Below are 21049 nucleotides of genomic sequence, written 5' to 3' on the forward strand. Positions count from 1 at the left end.
GAAATTTTTTGAAATTACTACGAAACCCAACAGGGAGTCCTCCTCCTAGTAGGAGTAGGACTCCCCTTTCCTAGTCCAACTAGGAAGAGGGAAGGGGGAAGGAAAGAGAGGGAGAGGGAGAGGGAAAGAGGGGCCGCGCCCCCCTCCCCTAGTCCAATTCGGACTCCCCATGGGAGGGGGTGCGCCACCTCCTGGGCTGCTTCCCTCTCTCTCCCCTCAGGCCCACTAAGGCCCAATACTTCCCCTGGGGGTTCCAGTAACCCTTCCGGCACTCCGGTTTTCTCCGAAATCACCCGAAACACTTTCGGTGTCCGAATATAGCTGTCCATTATATCGATCTTTATGTATCGACCATTTCTAGACTCCTCGTCATGTCCGTGATCATATCCGGGACTCCGAACAACCTTCGGTACATCAAAATATATAAACTCATAATGAAACTGTCATCGTAACGTTAAGCGTGCGGACCCTACGGGTTCGAGAACAATGTAGACATGACCGAGACACATCTCCGGTCAATAACCAATAGTGGAACCTGGATGCTCATATTGGCTCCCACATATTCTACGAAGATCTTTTATCGGTCAGACCGCATAACAACATACGTTGTTCCCTTTGTCATCGGTATGTTACATGCCCGAGATTTGATCTTCGGTATCTCAATACCTAGTTCAATCTTGTTACCGGCAAGTCTCTTTACTCGTTCCGTAATACATCATCCCGCAACTAACTTATTAGTTGCAATGCTTGCAAGGCTTATGTGATGTGCATTACCGAGAGGGCCCAGAGATACCTCTCCGACGATCGGAGTGACAAATCCTAATCTCGAAATACGCCAACCCAACAAGTACCTTCGGAGACACCTGTAGAGCACCTTTATAATCACCCAATTACGTTGTGACGTTTGGTAGCACACAAAGTGTTCCTCCGGTAAACGGGAGTTGCATAATCTCATAGTCATAGGAACATGTATAAGTCATGAAGAAAGCAATAGCAACAAACTAAACGATCAAGGGCTAAGCTAACGAAAAGGGTCAAGTCAATCACATCATTCTCCTAATGATGTGATCCTGTTAATCAAATGACAACTCATGTCTATGGTTAGGAAACATAACCATCTTTGATCAACGAGCTAGTCAAGTAGAGGCATACTAGTGACACTCTGTTTGTCTATGTATTCACACATGTATTATGTTTCCGGTTAATACAATTCTAGCATGAATAATAAACATTTATCATGATATAAGGAAATAAATAATAACTTTATTATTGCCTCTAGGGCATATTTCCTTCAAATGCCACAGCCACGCGGTGACCACGCGGCGGGCATGCGAGTTTACGCGCTCTGGAGTTCGGGCCTTCGTCCACCATCCAAACCTCGATGTATCGCCACAAAACCATGTATTTATGATTGAATAGATACTTATTTACCTAGAAATGATTTTTGTAAAAAATAAAGAGCAAACTATAAGGTAGATGCAGTTCAAAATTGATCCACTTCCTACTGAATCGGCAGAAATTTGTCTTTTTCACAAGTGGTGGATCAAAACTTTTGACACCCAAATATTTTTTCAATTATGAATTAAATATGGCCTAATATTTTAGAAAAATGATCTGGTCCAATTTTGCAACAAATATATGGTAGCTCCTTCACACAAAAAACTCATTTTGGGCATTCAAAAAATGGAAAATGAATTTTCCGTGCAATGAAACGAAAATTCCCTTAGGCAACATTGTTTGTAATTCCAAGATGCACCCTTGTGCACAATATGAGATCATTTGAACAAACTATGCCATGAATGTGGCCATAAGATTGATCATTTGGCTTGAAAACCCTGAATCTTCACGCATGATAGCTCATTTCTGAGAATAGTTTTTTAAAATAATTGCCGTATTACAAGTTTATTATTTTTCCTGGAAACTTGGTCACATATAATGACACAATGCGAAGGTTTTGCAATTGTTTGAATTTTTTGAATTTTTTATGCCCGTTTCGAAATGCGATCAAAACGGCGGGTTCGACCGTTCCTAGCTAGTGGTTGAATCTTGGAAAACTTTTGATGTTTCTATGATTAAATATATACTTATGTACCTAGAAATGATTTTTTTTGAAAAAATAAAGAGAAAACTATGAAGCAGCTGCAGTTCAAAATTGACCCGCTTCCTACTGAATCGGCAGAAATTTGTCTTTTTCACAAGTGGTGGATCAATACTTTTGACACCCAAACATTTTGTCAATTATGCATTAAATATGGCCTAATATTTTTGAAAATTGATTTGGTCCAATTTTGCAACAAATATATGGTATCTGCTTCACAAAAAAATATCAATTCGGGCACTCAGAAAATGGAAAATGAATTTTCTGTGCAATGAAAATGAAAAATCCCTTAGGCAACATTGTTTGTAATTCCAAGATGCACCCTTGTGCACAATATGAGATCATTTGAACAAACTATGCCATGAATGTGGCCATAAGATTGATCATTTGGCTTGAAAACCCTGAATCTTCACGCATGATAACTCATTTCTGAGAACACTTTGTTTAATAAATTGACGTATTACAAGTTTATTATTTTTCCTGGAAACTTGGTCACATATAATGACACAATACAAAGATTTTCCAATTTTTTTAAAAAAATTTATGCCCGTTTCGAAATGCAATCAAAACGGCGGGTTTGACCGTTCCTAGCTAGTGGTTGAATCTTGGAAAACTTTTGATGTTTCTCTGATTAAGTAGATACTTATGTACCTAGAAATGATTTTTGGAAAAAATAAAGAGCAAACTATGAGGCAGCTGCAGTTCAAATTTGACCCGCTTCCTACTAAATCGATGGGAATTTGTCTTTTTCACCAGAGGTGGATCAAGGCTTTTGACACCCAACCATTTGATCAATTGTGAATAAAATATGGCCTAGTATTTTAGAAAATTGATTTGGTCCAATTTTGCAACAAATATATGGTAGCTCCTTCACAAAAAACCCGATTATTGCCACTCCGAAAATTGAAAAATGATTTTTTGTGCGAAGAAATAAAACCCCCATGCCAATATACACACATGTACACAATATTGGACCATTTTCACAAAATATGATCCAATTTTCCATCAAAGATTTCACATGTTCTTAAAAAACCATTTTTACACTCAGAAAATAAAATTAAATTCTCATTGGTGGAAAGGTGTGTGCCATGGATCGATGACATGGCACACATCCATCCATCCATCCCACACCACGGTGACCTCCCCCCTCCGCTCCTTCCTCCCAAACCCTAACTCTCACTCCCCCGATTCAGATCGAATCAATGGTGACGCCACACTCCCTTCCACAGCCGCCTCCCCTCTCTGCCACACCTCTCCCCTCACCCCCGCCTCCCTCTCCGCCACCACCTCTCCCCTCGCCGCCGGTCTGCCACATCCGGCAACGTCGAGGCCATTGGGTGCTAGATCCGGCACCGGCGTGGCCCTCCACCAGCAACTGGCAAACCGCCACCCACCTCCTTCTCCCCTCGCCGCCTCGCCTCCGCACCGCCCATCGCCTCCCGCACCCCCACCCCCGACCTTCACCCCCTCCCCTCCCCTCCCGTGTCCCCACTGCGTCGAAACCCTAAGCGACGGCAGCCCCCATGGTGAAGGGACGCACGGGGCAACGCGTCAGGCTCTACATCCGGGGCACCATCACTACAAAAAAAGACACATCCGTGACATTTTGGGCCGAACGAATTTTTTTCCTATCATACATATGACACTTCTATGACGATAATTGTGACAAAACCCGGTATCATCATAGATGTGGTGGGCTCCTACTTCTATGACAAAAAATCATGACAGAAAATGGGCTTTTCGTCCTGGGCGGGCCGGAGACGCAGCTGCATGACATTCTTTGGACCGTCCATGATGGAAAAAACCGTAGTAGAAGCGAGGGCGAGGAAAATTTCGGGGAGTTCCTGGTTACGGTGGGAGGTCGGGGGCCGAGCGATGCGCGTTTCTCTCGTACATGTACACGCGTGTGTGCGAGGCGTTGGCTCTAACTGAACCCGAGGGAGGCATTGGGCTCTAACTAAACCCGAGCGATTGCACCGCAGGCTACGCGTTACTGAACCCGAGCGATCGATCGATGGCTGTTAACTGAACCTGATCGAGCGATTCCTTTGCTACTGCTGCTAACTGAAGCCGATCGATTGGATAAATAGTGAGTGTTGCGGGAGGGGGGGTGGATGAACAGTGAGCAGTGGCGTTGCCTCTGGATGAACAGGACCCCGTGGTGTGGTGGAGGGCTGGATGAACAGTAGACGGTGGAGGGGTGCCTGTGGAGGGGTGGTTGAACATGACCCCGTGGTGTGGAGGGCTGGATGAACAGTAGAGGGTGGAGGGGTGCTCGTGGAGGGGTGGTTGAACAGTAGCCGGTGGAGTAGCGCACGGTGGAGGCTGGATGAATAGGAGCCCGTGGAGGCTGGAGGAGGTCGACGGTAGCCCGTGGAGGCTGGAGGAGGTCGACGGTGGAGATGAACAGTATCCCGTGGAGTCCCATTTTGCGGTACGCCACACCCCTCCCGATGAACAGGACCCCCGTTTCGACCGTAGGAGGTCCGTTTCGTTTGTTTTGCGGTACGCCACACCCCTCCCGATCAACAGGACCCCCGTTTCGACCGTAGGAGGTTCATTTCATCCGTTTTGCGGTACGCCACACCCCTCCCGATCAACAGGACCCCCGTTTCGACCATAGGAGGTCCGTTTCGTCCGCTTTGCGATACGCCAGACCCCTCCCGATGAACAAGATCCCGTTTCGAACGTGGCCGGTCGAACACAAGGCCGTTTCCTCCGTTCTGCGGTACGCCAGGCCTCGTTTCCATCACCTGTTCCGTCCAAGCCCTCCCGATGAACATGACCACGCATTCTGTTCCGACCCAGCCAGTTGGCTCCCACACGTTCCGTTGCCTCCCGATGAACACGGCGCATTCCGTTGCCTCCCCATGAACACGACACATTCCGTTGCCTCCCCATGAACACGACGACGACGTTGTTTCTCCGTTCCGACCCAACCATGTCAACGAGCCCTCGCCGTACGTATGCGCGAGTAGGCGTTCGAGACCCCGCCCGTACGTACACATACGTGGCCATATTTTATTTCTTGCACCCTGGCCGCTGTACTTACGTGTACATGCTACGTGCGTGCCTCTACTACGACACGTGTGCGCCTCTACATCCACCAGTATATATGTACGTACACGTTCGCGACTAGAATGACAACGCTACGTACGCTTCGACCAGGTGGGTCCCGACTGTCAGGCACTTCCTTGCGTGCGGAGATGTAGCTGGTGGGTCCCAGCAGTCAGGGGGGGCGAATCGTTTTGTTTTTTGCCCGGACGCACTTCCTTGCGTGCGAAGGTGTAGTGGTGGGTCCCAGCAGTCAGGGGGAACTTTTTTTCGTGAAATACGGTGGCCCGTCCAGTGGGTCCCCGCTGTCAGGTGGAGGAATAATTATTTTACATGTAATAAGGAGGCACTTCCTTGCTGCGGCCGTGGACCCAGCTGTCAGCGTCTCCACGTACAGTACTCTTCCGATGTAAGTCAGTCGTTGACCACATTGACCACGCCGCGCCGAGAGCACCACGGCGGTGGACGATGGCGAGGCCTAGGAAGGGGACGACACGAAGGTAGGGAAGACTCAACAGTTGTTTCCCACGCGGAGGGGAGTACGACTGTATGAGGGTTTACTGGTTGTCTGCCGTCGCTGGAGAATAACAGTAGGTGTGGGTGAGTAGAGGGATGGCTAGGCCAGCGATGGGAGTACGGTGGGGCGGTGAGGCCGGCGCGGCAGCACGCCAGCCGCGGGGAGGAGGGAGCAGGCAGTCCCGCCAGCGCTTGTTTGAGCGGCTGGAGCAGGAAGAGCAGAGATTGAAGAAGCATGACGGCCGTTGGAAGAACATCCAACAGTCAGTGCTTGTGCGTCAACCTTTTTTTAGGAAAGCCTCAAATATGTGGAAAATAGCATACAACCCATCTGCCATTATTTCTAATAATTTACAGCCCATTTGCTAATTCTTAAGGTTTTTTTGAGCCCATATTCTTTTTGTTAGCATTACAGCCCATATTGTGGCCACAGATAAAAAATTATACGAAATTTTGCATATTTCGGTGCGGTCCGAACTGTTTTTAATCCCGAAATTTCGACTCACATTCAAACTGATTTTAAAAATAAATGTATATCAATATAAAATCCAACAAATTCTCCACGCATAAAAATTAATGTAATTTAAAATCTTGAAATGAAAAAAAGATATTTGAAACTAATTGCCGGTTTGATGTGTTTTAAAAATGTACAACCCATTTCTCATTACTGCTGGGCCATTTTCTCGGCCAGCCGAATGAAAGCTCTCCTCGTCTTGAAAGATTTGTAGCCCAACAGGCCTGACAAAGCGACTTACTTGGCAAATCACAAAAAAACTGGGCTGTGGCCGTGGACCCAGCTGTCAGCCTCTCCACGTACAGTACTCTTCCGATGGAAGTCGTTCCTTGACCATGTTGACCACGCCGCGCGGAGAGCACCACGGCGGTGGACGATGGCGAGGCCTAGGAAGGGGACGACGCAGAGCCGGGGAAGACGCGGCAGTGGAAGCTCGCACGGAGAGGAGTACGAGGGTTCACTGATTCGGCTGCGGTGTGAGGCTGCCGTTGCCGCAAGACCTGGCCAGCGGTGGGAATAGTAGGGGGGTGAGGCCTCTGCGGTAGCACAGCCGGCCACGGGAGGCAGGAGCATGCGACACGACCGGCGCTGCTTTGGGCGGCTGGAGCAAGAAGACCAGAGGTTGAAGAAGCACTATGGCCGTTGGATGGACAGAGTACGGTCACTGGAGCTAGAATCGTTCATATTGACTAAGTTGACAAAGCCCTTCATCCCCGTCAACTTAGTAGGCCCACAAGTCAGCCTCCCACCAAGGTGGGTCCCAGCTAACCGGGGGAGTATTCATTTTTTTGTGCGTAATAAGGAGGCACTTCCGGTGGGTCCGAGCTGGCAGCGGGGAGAATGTTTTTTTCGCGAAATACGGTGGCCCGTTCGGTGGGTCCCAATAGTCAGGGGGAAACGATTTTTTTCGGAAAATACTGGTGGCCCGTCCAGTGGGTCCCCGCTGTCAGGTGGAGGAATAATTATTTTCTGCGTAATAAGGAGGCACTTCCTTGCGGCTGCCGTGGACCCAGCTGTCAGCCTCTCCACGTACAGTACTCTTCCGATGGAAGTCGGTCATTGACCACATTGACCACGCCGTGCCGAGAGCACCAAGGCGGTGGACGACGGCGAGGCCTAGGAAGGGGACGACGCGGAGCCGGGCAAGACGCGGCAGTGGGTGCCCACGCGGAGAGGAGTACGAACGTTCACTGGTTCGGCTGCGGTGTGAGGCTGCCGTCGCCGCAGAATAACAGGGGGTGTGGGTGAGTGGAGGGATGGCCTGGCCAGTGGTGGGAGTAGTATGGGGGCGGTGAGGCCTCCGCGGTAGCACAGCCGGCCACGGGAGGCAGGAGCAGGCGGCACGACCGGCGCTGCTTTGGGCGGCTGGAGCAAGAAGACCAGAGGTTGAAGAAGCACTATGGCCGTTGGATGGACATCATACGGTCACTGGAGTATTGACTAAGTTGACAAAGCCCTCCGTCCCCGTCAACTTAGTAGGCCCACAAGTCAGCCCAACAATATGGTGGGTCCCAGCTAGCAGGGGGTATTCATTTTTTGGGCGTAATAAGGAGGCACTTCCTTGCGTGCGAAGATATAGCTGGTGGGTCCGACCTGTCAGCGGGGGGAACGTTTTTTTCGCGAAATACAGAGGCCCTTCCTGTGGGTCCTAGCTGTCAGGTGGAGGAATCATTATTTTGCGCGTAATAAGGAGGCATTTCCTTGCGTGCGGCCGTGGACCCAGCTGTCAGCCTCTCCACGTACAGTCCACTTCCGATGGATGTCGTTCATTGACCACGTTGACCAGGCCGCGCCGAGAGCACCAGGGCGGTGGACGACGGCGAGGCCTAGGAAGGGAACGACACGGAGCCAGGGAATACTCGGCAGTTGTTTCCCACGCGGAGGAGTACGAGGGTTTACTGGTTCGTCTGCCGTCGCCGGAGAATAACAGCATGTGTGGGTGAGTAGAGGGATGGCTAGGCCAGCGATGGGAGTACGGTGGGGCCGTGAGGCCTGCGCGGCAGCATAGCCGGCCGCGGGAGGAGGGAGCAGGCAGTCCCGCCGGCGCTTGTTTGAGCGGCTGGAGCATGAAGAGCAGAGATTGAAGAAGCACGACAGCCGTTGGATGGACATCCAACAGTCACTGCTCTCGTGTGTTGACTAAGTTGACAGGGCGTTGCGTGTGCGTCAACCTTTTTTTATGAAAGCATACGCGTCAACCTGTAGTAGGCGCACAAGTCAGCCTCAAATCTGTGGAAAACAGCATACAACCCATCTGCCATTATTTCTAATAATGTACAACCCATTTGCTAATTCTTAAGAATTTTTTGGAGCCCATCTTCTTTTTGTTAGCATTACACCCCATATTGTGGCCACGGTTAAAAAGTATACGAAATTTTGCATATTTCGGTGCGGTCAACTGTTTTTAATCCAGAAATATCGATTCACATTCAAACTATTTTGAAAAATAATTTATATAAATATAAAATCCAAATAATTGTCCACGCATAAAAATCAATGGAATTTAAGATCTTGTAATGAAAAAAATTGAAACTAATTCCCGGTTTGATGTGTTTTAAAAATGTACAGCCCATTTCTGGGCAAACCGAATGAAACTCTCCTCGTCTTGAAAGATTTGCAGCCCAGCAGGGCCGATAAAGCAAGTAGGCCTTGTTTGGGTATTTCTTTAAAAAAATAGAACTGGGCTAGCCATTTTCAGCAAGAAAAAAACACAACTGGGCTCATGATGTGGTAAACATAAATAAAACCCTGGCTAGACGGGCCACAGCCCCCGCACAACCCCGTTGTTACCCTGATCCGTCGCTAAAACTAGTATAAATAACAACTGCTTGTTCCTAAAAAAACTGCGTGACTTGCTGGGTCCCTGGTGTCAGCCGCTCGTAGTGTAATTCTCTCGTTTATTGACTACGTTGACAATGGCGTGAGCCCCAGATGTCCAACCATTAGGAGGAACCATATTTTTGGGCTTGTACTATAGAGGCACTTGCTTGCGTACTGCCATGATGCTGGTGGATCCCTACTGTCATCCTCTCCATGTACAGTCATCTCCTTGTTCCTCCCGATTGTTGGCGGCCTTGACAACACAAGAGGGCGGCGCACCGTGCACGGCGAGCGAACCAAGGCCGCAAGGCGGAGGACGACGGCGAGGCCTCGGACGGAACGAACAGGAGCTGTTGAAGATGCGCCGGTCCAGTCGCAGGTGGAGGGGAGTACGAGGGTTGATTGGTTCGGGCACGGGTGCGTGTTGGGGCTGACATCACTAGAGAATAATAGGACGTGTGGGGGAATAGAGGGAGGGACTGGCCAACGTTGGAGGGTACGTACAGTAGGGCGGCGGAGGCGCAACCAGCCATGGGAGGCAGGAGCAGGCGGAGCCGACGAAGTGGTTTGGTTTGGGCGGCTGGAGGAAGAAGAAGACAAGAGATAGAAGATACACGACAGATGTTGGATGTCAATCCAACGGATGGTAGGCAAAATCGTTTGTTGACTGGCTAGTAAGTCGACACCACCTTGGATAGGCTATTTCCTCACGGGTCCCAAATGTCAGAATCCAAATCTGTCATGGTCATGCAGCCTTTCCTATGAAAATTTACAGCCCATTTGATGTGCTAGTTCGAAATAAGTTTGTGGGTGCTAGTGGGGGCTAATCACTTGGCTTCTGTAATGCACAGTGAGCTCAAGCAGCCGGCGAGAGTGATGTTATTTCCCTTGGTTGGGATTTGTTACAATATTTCACTCTAAGTTAAATGAATGGCAAGCCATTTGCCTCGTTTCAAAGAAAATATGACAGTCACAGCCGAGTTGAAAAGGGCAGGAACATCTAACTCCAGCTTACAAACTATCCAAAAGCACGAGGGTTAATTGTTCATCAGGTTTACAAAAAAACCAGATTGAAAAGGGCAACAACATCTAACTCCAGCACTGTTTTCGGCAGTCACAGTCAAATGGATCGGTCCGGTCCATAGAATGAACATCCTGGGTCGTAAAATTTACTGGATTATGACCATAATATGTTGTAAATAGAAGCCCAGCACGTTCAGAAGCTCTTTTGCCCACCTGAAACTCCTTTTTTTTGCTCTTCGACATACCCATCCGTCAATTCAGTAAATATATGGGCTTTTGAATTGATTTTACTATTTACTAGTGTGGATGGGCTGTTTTGTCTTGGGCCCAGAGAAACAATTACTACTAGTACAGTGGAGACACTCTACAGCTACCCAGAAAAACAATTACTACTAGTACAGTGGAGACACTCTACCGCTTCTGGCTCCTCCTAGGTCATTGAAACGTCTCCCTCTACTGAATGCCGTTATACTTTTGTTCACCGACATGTGGGCCCAAATGCCATCCACCAAATTAGAAGGCAGTATGCAGGCGAAGAGTCACCCCGGTCGTAGCGCGGCAGTAACGAGCCGTCGTATCACAAAACCCCACCTCCCCGCAGTCTAAGTTTGACGGACGAAGCAACCATCATTTCACTCTTCGCTGAATCCCCTTCTCCCTCACCGTCTTCAAGAAAGGCAACACTCGCATCTGCCACTGTTCTTCTCTCCGAACGATGGGAAGGTAAGAGGATCCGTGATGTTGGTATATTTTCGTTCAGAGAAAAAAAAGAACTTTTGCAAAGCAGTAACCGATCCTCACTCTCTTTTTGTTTCATTGTCATTGCGATTGTGTTTTCCTTTCAGTGGTCTCCTAGTATTCGTCAGTTTCATGATGGACCAAGGAGAACCAGGCAAAGATCTGCCGATATTGGAGCAGACGCGGGAGGCTGATCCCCACGAGACAGAGAGCTCCAAGAAGATGGAGGCAACCACCGAGCCGACCCCAGATACGCTCACGGCCACTACTGAGATGGTCAATGCCCCGTTTGAGGTTACAGCCCCCGTGGCACTGCAGGAGCAGTTTTCCCCCTTCGAGGATGTGCCCCCCCCGCTGAGCTGCCCAAGGTGATTTCCTTCTTTGCCGATCTCGATTGTGGTTTTTCATCTAAGTATGTGGTGATTTTTTTAGAAAAGGAAGTATGTGGTGATTAATAATGCAAAATTTTATTAGCTTCGATGCCATGCTATACATAGTGGTTTAAATAACTTGTGTTTCTTATACTGAAAAGTAATTCAGAATTTGTTTCTGTTTCAATTAGAGCCCTGATGCAGACAAGGATTGTGTGGTTGTACATGTCACTCGCTATGAGGCGGACGACCTGAATATACGCACTGGGAAAACAGAGTTCTTAGGCTGTTGGATCCTGGAAGCCATTTGCGGTTATACCAATGAAGAGTTGTATTCCAGCCTCACTGTTGTCAGGCGTGTTGTCCAGGGTGTACTGAAGCACAAGAAGTTCAAAGCTACTCCTTCGTTTGTGAGGCATACTGTTCTTGTCAAGCTTACGCAGGAAGATGACGTGGCATGCCTCCACAAACAAGTTTATCAGTGGCAAGGCCACAAGGTGGTCTTCGTGAAGGTTCACAGGATTGAACTGCTGCAGGACGTCCTCGATGATGTTCATGGCAAGGTCCATCTTGTGTCCAGCCCAAATTAGATCGAGGCATGAAATAGTTGTCCCAGCTAGTGTTTAATAGTAGTTTGGATTGTGTCTAATTATCCGAACCTTGCCTGTTATTGACCCCTCTGGGCTAGTACTTTGTTTGAATTCGTCTATGGGAACTGCTGCTACTTTTGTGTGCCCGTGAATCATGTGAGAACCATCGTAATTGTTGCCGAAACAGATGCGTCCTCACTAGTTTTTTCATGAATATGGCATGGTAAGACATAAGTTGTCACTGTTTATCATATGAGCAGTGTGTGTTTTGATGAAATAGAGCACTCGTTCGAGAACCGTGCGCCGACATATACATAAGTACTTGTAAACACTGTTGGTGCTACCCACTTGTAAGCAGTTGTGCAAAACACGGCACATTGGCTCAGCTCGCTTCAACACTAGGCTATCGACCAGCTAACAATCAACAATCTGCTGTCTGACACATAAGCAACTATGTATCTTGTTATAGTGGTTCATGCAGTTAATTGAGGCCACAATGTAATAAATTCCAAACATTCACACACTAGTCCAGCGCTCATGTGGAACACTCACATTAAACTCGTCTTCATAAAAAACTTGAAAAGCATAAGTTAAGCAATTTTATACATCTCAATGATTCATAGAACATAACAAACATATACTAGTTCACAGCAAAAGACAAAGTTGTGAGAAGGTTTACAAATCAGGAAAAAACAAGCAAGGCTTCTCTGAGCAAAGGGCCTCCCGGCAGGCTTAAATTTCCTGGAGTTCACTCTGGTTTTTTCTTGTTGCCACCATCCAGGGTTAGGTTCTCTCATTCCAGAATAACCAATTATAATTGTGGTCTCAGCTGGAATGCTGAACTGAACCATGCAGTGTACTGACCAGCTGAAATGCTTGTGCATTCCACTAAATTTAAGCACCGCTATTTGCAGAAATAAGCAGACCACAATGCCTCTTGTCCGCGCACCTGTCCAAAAAACCGCCGTGCAGCCGTGCCAGCTAGTCCTCGGTCCATGGATGAACTGGTAGAAAGTGCATTCCGGACTAGGATGCAGTTGTTTTCGCTCGTCCCTGCACTGCAATCAGGAAGTAAAACATATGAATCAGCTTCTTTTAGATTGCATTGGTCATTCTACCTTAGTTACTACCAATGTAGGGATACCTTGAAGACGGGAGGTTAGACGACGACAATGAGGGATAGCCATCTCATTTTGCGTAGTTGTACTAAAACTGAGGTGTGTGCTTTTGATTGCACGGATAGAAGCGATACGGAGACAGACATCCCAAAATGATATGGAGAGAGACATCCCTGTTTGCACAAATACGAAATACGGTTATTTAAGCAGTGGCAGATATTACTACTTTCCCCCGTTTCCTCTTAGAACCAAGTCCTAGATTCATGCTACAGCTTTCCCACTTTCTTCCCTGTTTGAACCAACGCTTTGAGTCGACTATATGAACTAGCTTTACTTCTAATAATAGTAGAAGTCTAGGTGGCTTTGGAACAGCGGATGGAAGTAGAAAAGGATCCACACGAAGGGAGTTGGGGTAGTAGAGCAAGGCAGGTTTCGAAGGAATATATACCTGAGGGTCGTCGGCATGTGGCAAAGATGGCGTCGGGAGGCTGCATCTTGGCCACAATACCGTGGGGAGGAAGAAGGGGTCGGAGGCCCTCCCGAGCTGGTGCTCTCTCGGAGAGAACGGCACGGCCGCCGATCGGGACACACGGTCAGCCGTTGGTCTCCTCCCTAACCGCCGACGGCAGCATGAACGATGCACCTACACCCCTGCCCTAGTTGAGGTTGTCCGGCCGGATTTTTGACCAGCCGTGAGCTGAGAGAGAGAGAGAGTGGCCACCTATGTGTTGCTTAGATCTGGAGAGCATGAGAGAGTGAACGAGAGGAACCCTAGTAAAGCAAGCGCTAAGGCTCCTGCTTTTATATATAGTGGAGTGATTTTGTTGTACCAGCTTCAAAAAAATGCGCTCCTATGTGTACCCACGAGTGGGTGTGAGAGAACTAGTGCGTGCATGCGCCGCTTCTCTTCGTGAGAGTACAATATACTATGCCCAAAGAATGTTCGCTGCAAGAGTAATAGTATAAGTGTGTGACGTGTGAGCTAAAATAAAATGTGCGCGCCGTCTTTTGTTTTTTAGAAGTTCTGAGGGTAGGGTGTGTGGGTGCGACATGCGAGTCTGCGAGAGGACTTGGGAGAGTCGGGACTCGTGAGGGTGCGTGTGCGTGAGAGAGAGGGGGGCACGTATCAATGCAATGCATGTGTCCGTAAATCATTATTCGACAAACGTTCGCCACAAGCCTTTTCCTGACGGACGCCGTAAGAACTGTTAGATCGACATCTGACAGTGTCAGTTTTGCCATGTCATTTAACAGAACAGCCACTCCTCCTACACACAAATCTTCCACGTGAGTGTTAGCAACTGCCGTAATGCTCCCTCCGTTCCGAAATGCAGTGCATATAGCTTTATTGAAAATTCGAACCTCGCAAACTTTTACCGAGTTTTCATGTACCAAATTGCACATGTAGAATACCATGTATATATCATTTCATTCATCTTCGAGAGGTAACTATAAAGATGGGTGAGGAGTCTACAAAGAAAGACCATCGTATCACCTGCAACAATTTCAAGCATCCTTTAGTGTCGAGGAATATCATAGGAACTCTATATGATATGGTTTTTATAGGATTTTTTTCTTTAGAGCCAATTGGTTCATAGGAATAGATTCATATACTCCACATTTCAAAGGAAATAAACATGATATCATTTCTATAGCTTTAGAGCCACTTGGTTCATATAATGGATTCCTATACTCCGTTAATTTCAAAGGAAAATAAACATTAGCGTATATTCAATAGAAAAGTTCCTATGATATGAACCAAATTACATCTCTTTTCTAATCCCTCCTCATAGGAATTGAGATACATGTCATCTCTAGATTCAATAGAAAAGTTTGTATGATGTGAACCAAATGACATCTCTTTTCCAATCCCTACTCATAGGAATTGAGATGTTCCATGTCATCTCTTTCCCTACAACTTCCATGTATACATCTTCTATTCCTAAATAGATAGTACAACCCACTAGTAGCTTTTTTCCAAAACATGCAACTATGGCACAAGAACTATATAGTGTGCCAATAACTTTGAAAGATGGTCGCTGGATGAAGCTAACCCGATAGTGCAGAGATAGGCAAATCCGAGCACTACTGGCCGTTGGATATCATCAACATTCCACCAAATCTGCCACATGTACAATTTAGAAGACTCCATGGTTGAACTAAGCATAATGCACAAACCTCAAAACACAAGCACTTCTCCTGGTTCTAGAATCTTCTGTATCATAATTGATTATTTTTTCTAAATGAATTGCCATTATTTGTTTTTTACTTTATGATTTACAATGCACAACCCCATGAATCTTAACATTTTTATAAAACTAATTGATTTTGAATGAGATGAACTATAAGAACTAAACGAACATCTACATCATGCATATATGACTCAAAGCTTTACATGCTATAGTGTGTATTTATTCATAATTTGGTTTCAAAATCTCATGCGTTCAATACATGTGTACCTTACTAGTTTTGAGTAGAGTAGCAAATTTCACGCGGCCCGGGTATATCAAAATGCAGGGCCCATGCATCATTGCCTTTCGGTCGAACCTACGTCCATAATTTTTTGTACGTACTATATCTCCACTGGTCCCCGAACCCAAAATGCTGCCTCGTTCCCGTAAAACCAAGCGGCCCACACATATTTAAGGCGTCGACTCAAACCCGTTTACTATGACGTGGCCCCGAATGCCATAGTACTCCTACAAACCCTACTGCCGCACTCATCATCAGTTTTCTTCAAGAGGTAGAGGGAGGAGCCGATTTGTAGTGGACGCGCTTTTAAAAAAGGATCTGTAGTGGAGACCCCTACCCTAGGGTGCCCTAGGTAGCTACCGCACGCATCATGGTTTTCTCTTTTCTTTATGCTCTTGCGCCTTAGAGTGAAATGATGGTTGCTTCGTCCGTCCAGCTTAATGCGGGAAATGTGGGGCTTTGTGATTTGACCCCTCATCGCTCATTTTCTACTACTGCGGCGCTACGACCGGGGTGCCTCCAATTCCAACTGCTGCTCCGAACTGTAATTTGGTGCATCACACGTGGAACAAGACGGTGGATGAGCCACATGTTGGCCAAAGGGGTCCTGTTAATTGTGTCACCATTTCGAGTGCGAACTGACCCTACTTGAGTTGCTACGCCAACACTTGGTTTTGCTCCTTGGTGAATCCCGACTATATTGATCTAAAAAGATACGTGCTGAACTACCCTCTCTGTCTTGGTTTTTTTATTTTCAGGCGTCTCGGTTTATAGGGCCTGCACGTAGTTCTAGGTCATCCATTTGACTAACTAAATATGAGTTACTATGTCACAAAAAGTATATCATTGGATTCTTAAGCGGATGTAGTTGTATTTAAAAGTCGAGGGCGGGGCTTTTCCTACGCGGTAGGCGGGGCAGTTCCGCCTAGTCGGTTCGACAAAGACGCGAGAATACGAGGGAGTAGGCTGCTGCAAACGTAGGGTTGTGTGATTTGACAGCGAGTTACTGCTGGACAGGTGAGGCCCCGTGATTTGACTTGCTATTATCATTTTAACTACGGCGCTATGACCGGCGTGAGTCTCCCGATTCCTGACCACCTCCATACAGGTGCCTCTCCCAATGCTCCACCATGTAGTAGAGGATGGCTCTTGCATGAGAGCCCACTTCTCCACTTTTTCCTTGCCTCTCTTTCCTCCACATATGCAAAAATGCCATGTAAAGCGCACTATTGTACTTACTTTTACTTGCTCCTACAGGTGCTTAAGCTTGCCACATAGGCATAAAGTCTGATGTGGCAAGTTAATCAAGAAGAGAGAGACTAGTTTGGTGACCCAAGGAAGAAATGGTGCGAAGCGCGTGTACCTAGGTGAAAAGACAATTTTGAGTCTATAGCTAATTAAATGAAGCAAACTTCGCAACACCATTTCATTGGAAGAGGTCACTCCTTGGCAAATGCAATAAATACTAGTACTCCCTGTGTCCCATAATATAAGAACGTTTTTGGCACTACACTAGTGTCAAAAACGTTCTTATATTATGGGACCAAGGGAGTACGAAGAAAGAGATAGAGAGGAGTAAAAAAATACACTTATAGCCAACCTTATAGCCAACCTTGTTGTAGTATGAGTGACTAAGTGATGACTATATATGACATGCCAACATCAGATAGCCTAACGCACCATGTTAAATCTCCAAGGGCGCGACCGCGCGAGCGACGCGATGGTCGTGGTAGGCGCGACCATGATATGGGCTGCTGGCAGCCCTTGGATCTGAGATCAAAAGGTCGCATGCTAAGTTGCTGAAAATTTGTAGAATAACCCTCCAGGATAGGATATTCACCCATAGGTCTAGAATCACGCCATGCAACCGTTCGTACTCAGATCCAAGGGCTCTCGGAAGCCCGTATCATGGGAGAATGGAAAGCCACTACCCTGCCGTTCGCATGCTGGCAGTTCGCTCCTACTCGTCCCCGCACGTCCTTCAATACTATGGCGGTTCGTGATATGTCTCCAACGTATCTATAATTTTTGATTGCTCCATGCTATATTATTTACTGTTTTGGACATTATTGGGCTTTATTATCCACTTTTATATTATTTTTGGGACTAACCTATTAACCGGAGGCCCAACCCAGAATTGCTGCTTTTTTGCCTGTTTTAGGGTTTCGAAAAAAAGGAATATCAAACGGAGTCCAAACGGACTGAAACCTTCGGGAAGGTGATTTTCTCACCGAATACAACTCAGGAGACTTGGACCCTACGTCAAGCCAATTAACAGGAGGCCACGAGGTAGGGGACGTGCCTGCCCCCCCAGGCGCGCCCTCCACCCTCATGGGCCCCCTGTTGCTCCACTGACGTACTTCTTCCTCCTATATATATCCACGTACCCCCAAACGATCAGAGACGGAGCCAAAAACCTAATTCCACAGCTGCAACTTTCTGTATCCACGAGATCCCATCTTGGGGCCTGTTCCGGAGCTCCGCCGGAGGGGGCATCGATCACGGAGGGCTTCTACATCATCATCCAAGCCCCTCCAATGAAGTATGAGTAGTTTACTTCAGACCTACGGGTCCATAGTTAGTAGCTAGATGGCTTATTCTCTCTTTTTGGATCTCAATACAATGTTCTCCCCCCTCTCTCATGGAGATCTATTCGATGTAATCTTCTTTTTGCGGTGTGTTTGTTGAGACCGATGAATTGTGGGTTTATGATCATGTCTATCGATGAATAATATTTGAATCTTCTTTGAATTCTTTTATGTATGATTGGTTATCTTTGCAAGTCTCTTCGAATTATCAGTTTGGTTTGGCCTACTAGATTGGTTTTTCTTGCCATGGGAGAAGTGCTTAGCTTTGGGTTCGATCTTGCGGTGTCCTTTCCCAGTGACAGAAGGGGCAACAAGGCACGTATTGTATCATTGCCATCGAGGATAACAAGATGGATTTTTTTTATCATATTGCATGAAACTATCCCTCTACATCATGTCATCTTGTTTAAGGCGTTTTTCTGTTTTTAACTTAATACTCTAGATCCATGCTGGATAGCGGTCGATGAGTGGAGTAATAGTAGTAGATGCAGGCAGGAGTCGGTCTACTTGTCTCGGACGTGATGCCTATATACATGATCATACCTAGATATTATCATAACTATGCTCAATTCTGTCAATTGCTCAACAGTAATTTGTTCACCCACCGTAGAATACTTATGCTCTTGAGAGAAGCCACTAGTGAAACCTATGGCCCCCGGGTCTCTTTCTCATCATATCAATCTCCATCACTTTATTATTGCTTTGCTTTTTTACTCTGCCTTTTACTTTTCACTTTGCATCTCTATATCAAAAATACCAAAAATATTATTTATCATCTCTATCAGATCTCACTTTCGTAAGTGACCGTGAAGGGATTGACAACCCCTAAGCGCGTTGGTTGCATTGAGCTATTGTTTTTGTGTAGGTACGAGGGACTCTCGCGTAGCCTCCTACTGGATTGATACCTTGGTTCTCAAAAACCGAGGGAAATACTTACGCTACTTTGCTGCATCATCCTCTCCTCTTCGGGGAAATCCAACACAGTGCTCAAGAGGTAGCAAGAAGGATTTCTGGCGCCGTTGCCGGGAGTCTGCGCAAAAGTCAACATACCAAGTACCCATCACAATCCCTATCTCCCGCATTACATTATTTGCCATTTGCCTCTCATTTTCCTCTCCCCCACTTCACCCTTGCCGTTTTATTCGCCCTCTCTCTCTCTCTATCCCCCCTCTCTTTCTCTATTTGCCTCTTTTGCCCGTTTGCTTTTTGTTTGCTCGTGTGTTAGTTTGCTAGCTTGTCGTTATGTCAAGTACTTTACCTTCTGCCTCTATGTCTAAAATTGGGGAAAATTATTGTCGATATGGAAAATAATAATATCATGAAAAATTCTGATGCTCCTGCTAAAGAACCTACCATCTTTCATACAAAAAAAATTCTGTGTTGGTAGTGGTAATATTATTGGAAAAGGAGTTATTCAAGATTTCTTTACTTGTGCCGGTGCTTTACCTTCTATGGGTAGTTCTATCCTTCACAGAACTAGTAGTCTCGCGGACGCTATTTCCATGCTTGTAGTTGAACTTGAAAGACAATTCATGCACATGCATCCTTCCATACAAAGGATTTTCTAATATTGAGCATTCTTCTGTTAAGCGTGCCGCTACTATCTTTTTGGCTCATGAGTTTAGATTCATAATAAAAGAAGCCAAAGAAATCTTTGCGCATTGTAGGGTGGACGCTTGCCGTCCTCCCATAGAGGCTATCCTCTTTGATCAAGAAGAAATAATGCGTTTTCAATCTCTAGACTATGTTGCTTTCAATGAAAATCTTAGAAAAAGGGTTCCTACCAATGTTTTAGTTGATAGAGTTTCTGAACTTATTGATGATTTGGCTATTCGAAATAATGAACTAGGATATTCTCTTGAATATAGGCTCACAAAGTTCTGTCAAAAGAATGCTTATAATGATGAATTGGTTGTGCATTATGAAGAACCAAAGGAGGAACCTATACCCCCCAAGGTTGATCTTGGGGACTTTTGTCCTGTTAAATTTAGCCCTTTTGATTACTTTTGCTTGCCTCAAAGAAAACTTGCTGCCGAACATAGAGAATATGAAATGAATTTTAATAATCTATCGTACTATTATGGCAATACCTAGATCTATTCTTGCTTGTTATGCCTAGCTAGGGGCGTTAATCGATAGCGCTTGTTGGGAGGAAACCCAATTTTATTTTTATTCCTTGCTTTTTGCTCCTGTTTAGTAATAAATAAATTATTTAGCCTCTGTTTTGTTTGTGTTTTTTGTGTGTTTGTGCCAAGTAGAACCGTTGGGAAGACTTGGGGAAAGTCTTGTTGAACTTGTTGTAAAAAACAGAAACTTTAGCGCTCACGAGAACTGCTGTCATTTTTATTTGGAGAGTGCTATTTAGTTAATTCTTTCTGCAGATGATTAATATATAAATTACTCAAGTCCATCAATTTATTTTAGAATTTTTGGGGTTTCAGATCTTGCGCTAGCTACAGATTACTAGAGACTGTTCTGTTTTTGACAGATTCTGTTTTTCGTGTGTTTTTGCTTATTTTGATGAATCTATGGCTAGTAAAATAGTTTATGAACCATAGAGAAGTTGGAATACAGTAGGTTTAACACCAATATAAATAAATAATGAGTTCATTACAGTACCTTGAAGTGGTCTTTTGTTTTCTTTCGCTAACGGAGCTCACGAGATTTTCTACTTTGAGTTTTGTGTTGTGAAGTTTTCAAGTTTTGGGTAAAGATTTGATGGATTATGGAACAAGGAGTGGCAAGATCCTAAGCTTGGGGATGCCCATGGCACCCCAAAAATAATCTAAGGACACCTAAAAGCCAAAGCTTGGGGATGCCCCGGAAGGCATCCCCTCTTTCATCTACTTCTATCGGTAACTTTACTTGGAGCTATATTTTTATTCACCACATGATATGTGTTTTGCTTGGAGTGTCTTTTATGAATTGAGTCTTTGCTTGTTAGTCTACCACAATCATCCTTGCTGTACACACCTTTTGAGAGAGCCATACATAATTTGGAATTTGATAGGATACTCTATGTGCTTCACTTATATCTTTTGAGTTATATAATTTTGCTCTAGTGCTTCGCTTATATCTTTTAAGAGCACGGTGGTGGATTTGTTTTATAGAAACTATTGATCTCTCATGCTTCACTTAGATTATTTT

At 45.9% G+C, this 21049-nt stretch overlaps 1 protein-coding gene across 1 annotated transcript in view; it reads left to right on the top strand.

Annotated features, from left to right (window-relative positions):
* The first annotated feature begins 3621 nt into the window (after positions 1–3621).
* The window catches only part of LOC123057863 (60S ribosomal protein L35a-1-like), a 60646-nt gene continuing 43218 nt past the window's right edge, over positions 3622–21049 (top strand). Inside the window, exon 1 of the mRNA XM_044480739.1 lies at positions 3622–3672. Coding sequence (XP_044336674.1) covers positions 3622–3672 — 51 coding nt within the window. The remainder of the gene's footprint in view (positions 3673–21049) is intronic.

This window comes from Triticum aestivum, chromosome 3A (assembly GCF_018294505.1).
Source record: "Triticum aestivum cultivar Chinese Spring chromosome 3A, IWGSC CS RefSeq v2.1, whole genome shotgun sequence".
Taxonomy (NCBI): Eukaryota; Viridiplantae; Streptophyta; class Magnoliopsida; order Poales; family Poaceae; genus Triticum; species Triticum aestivum.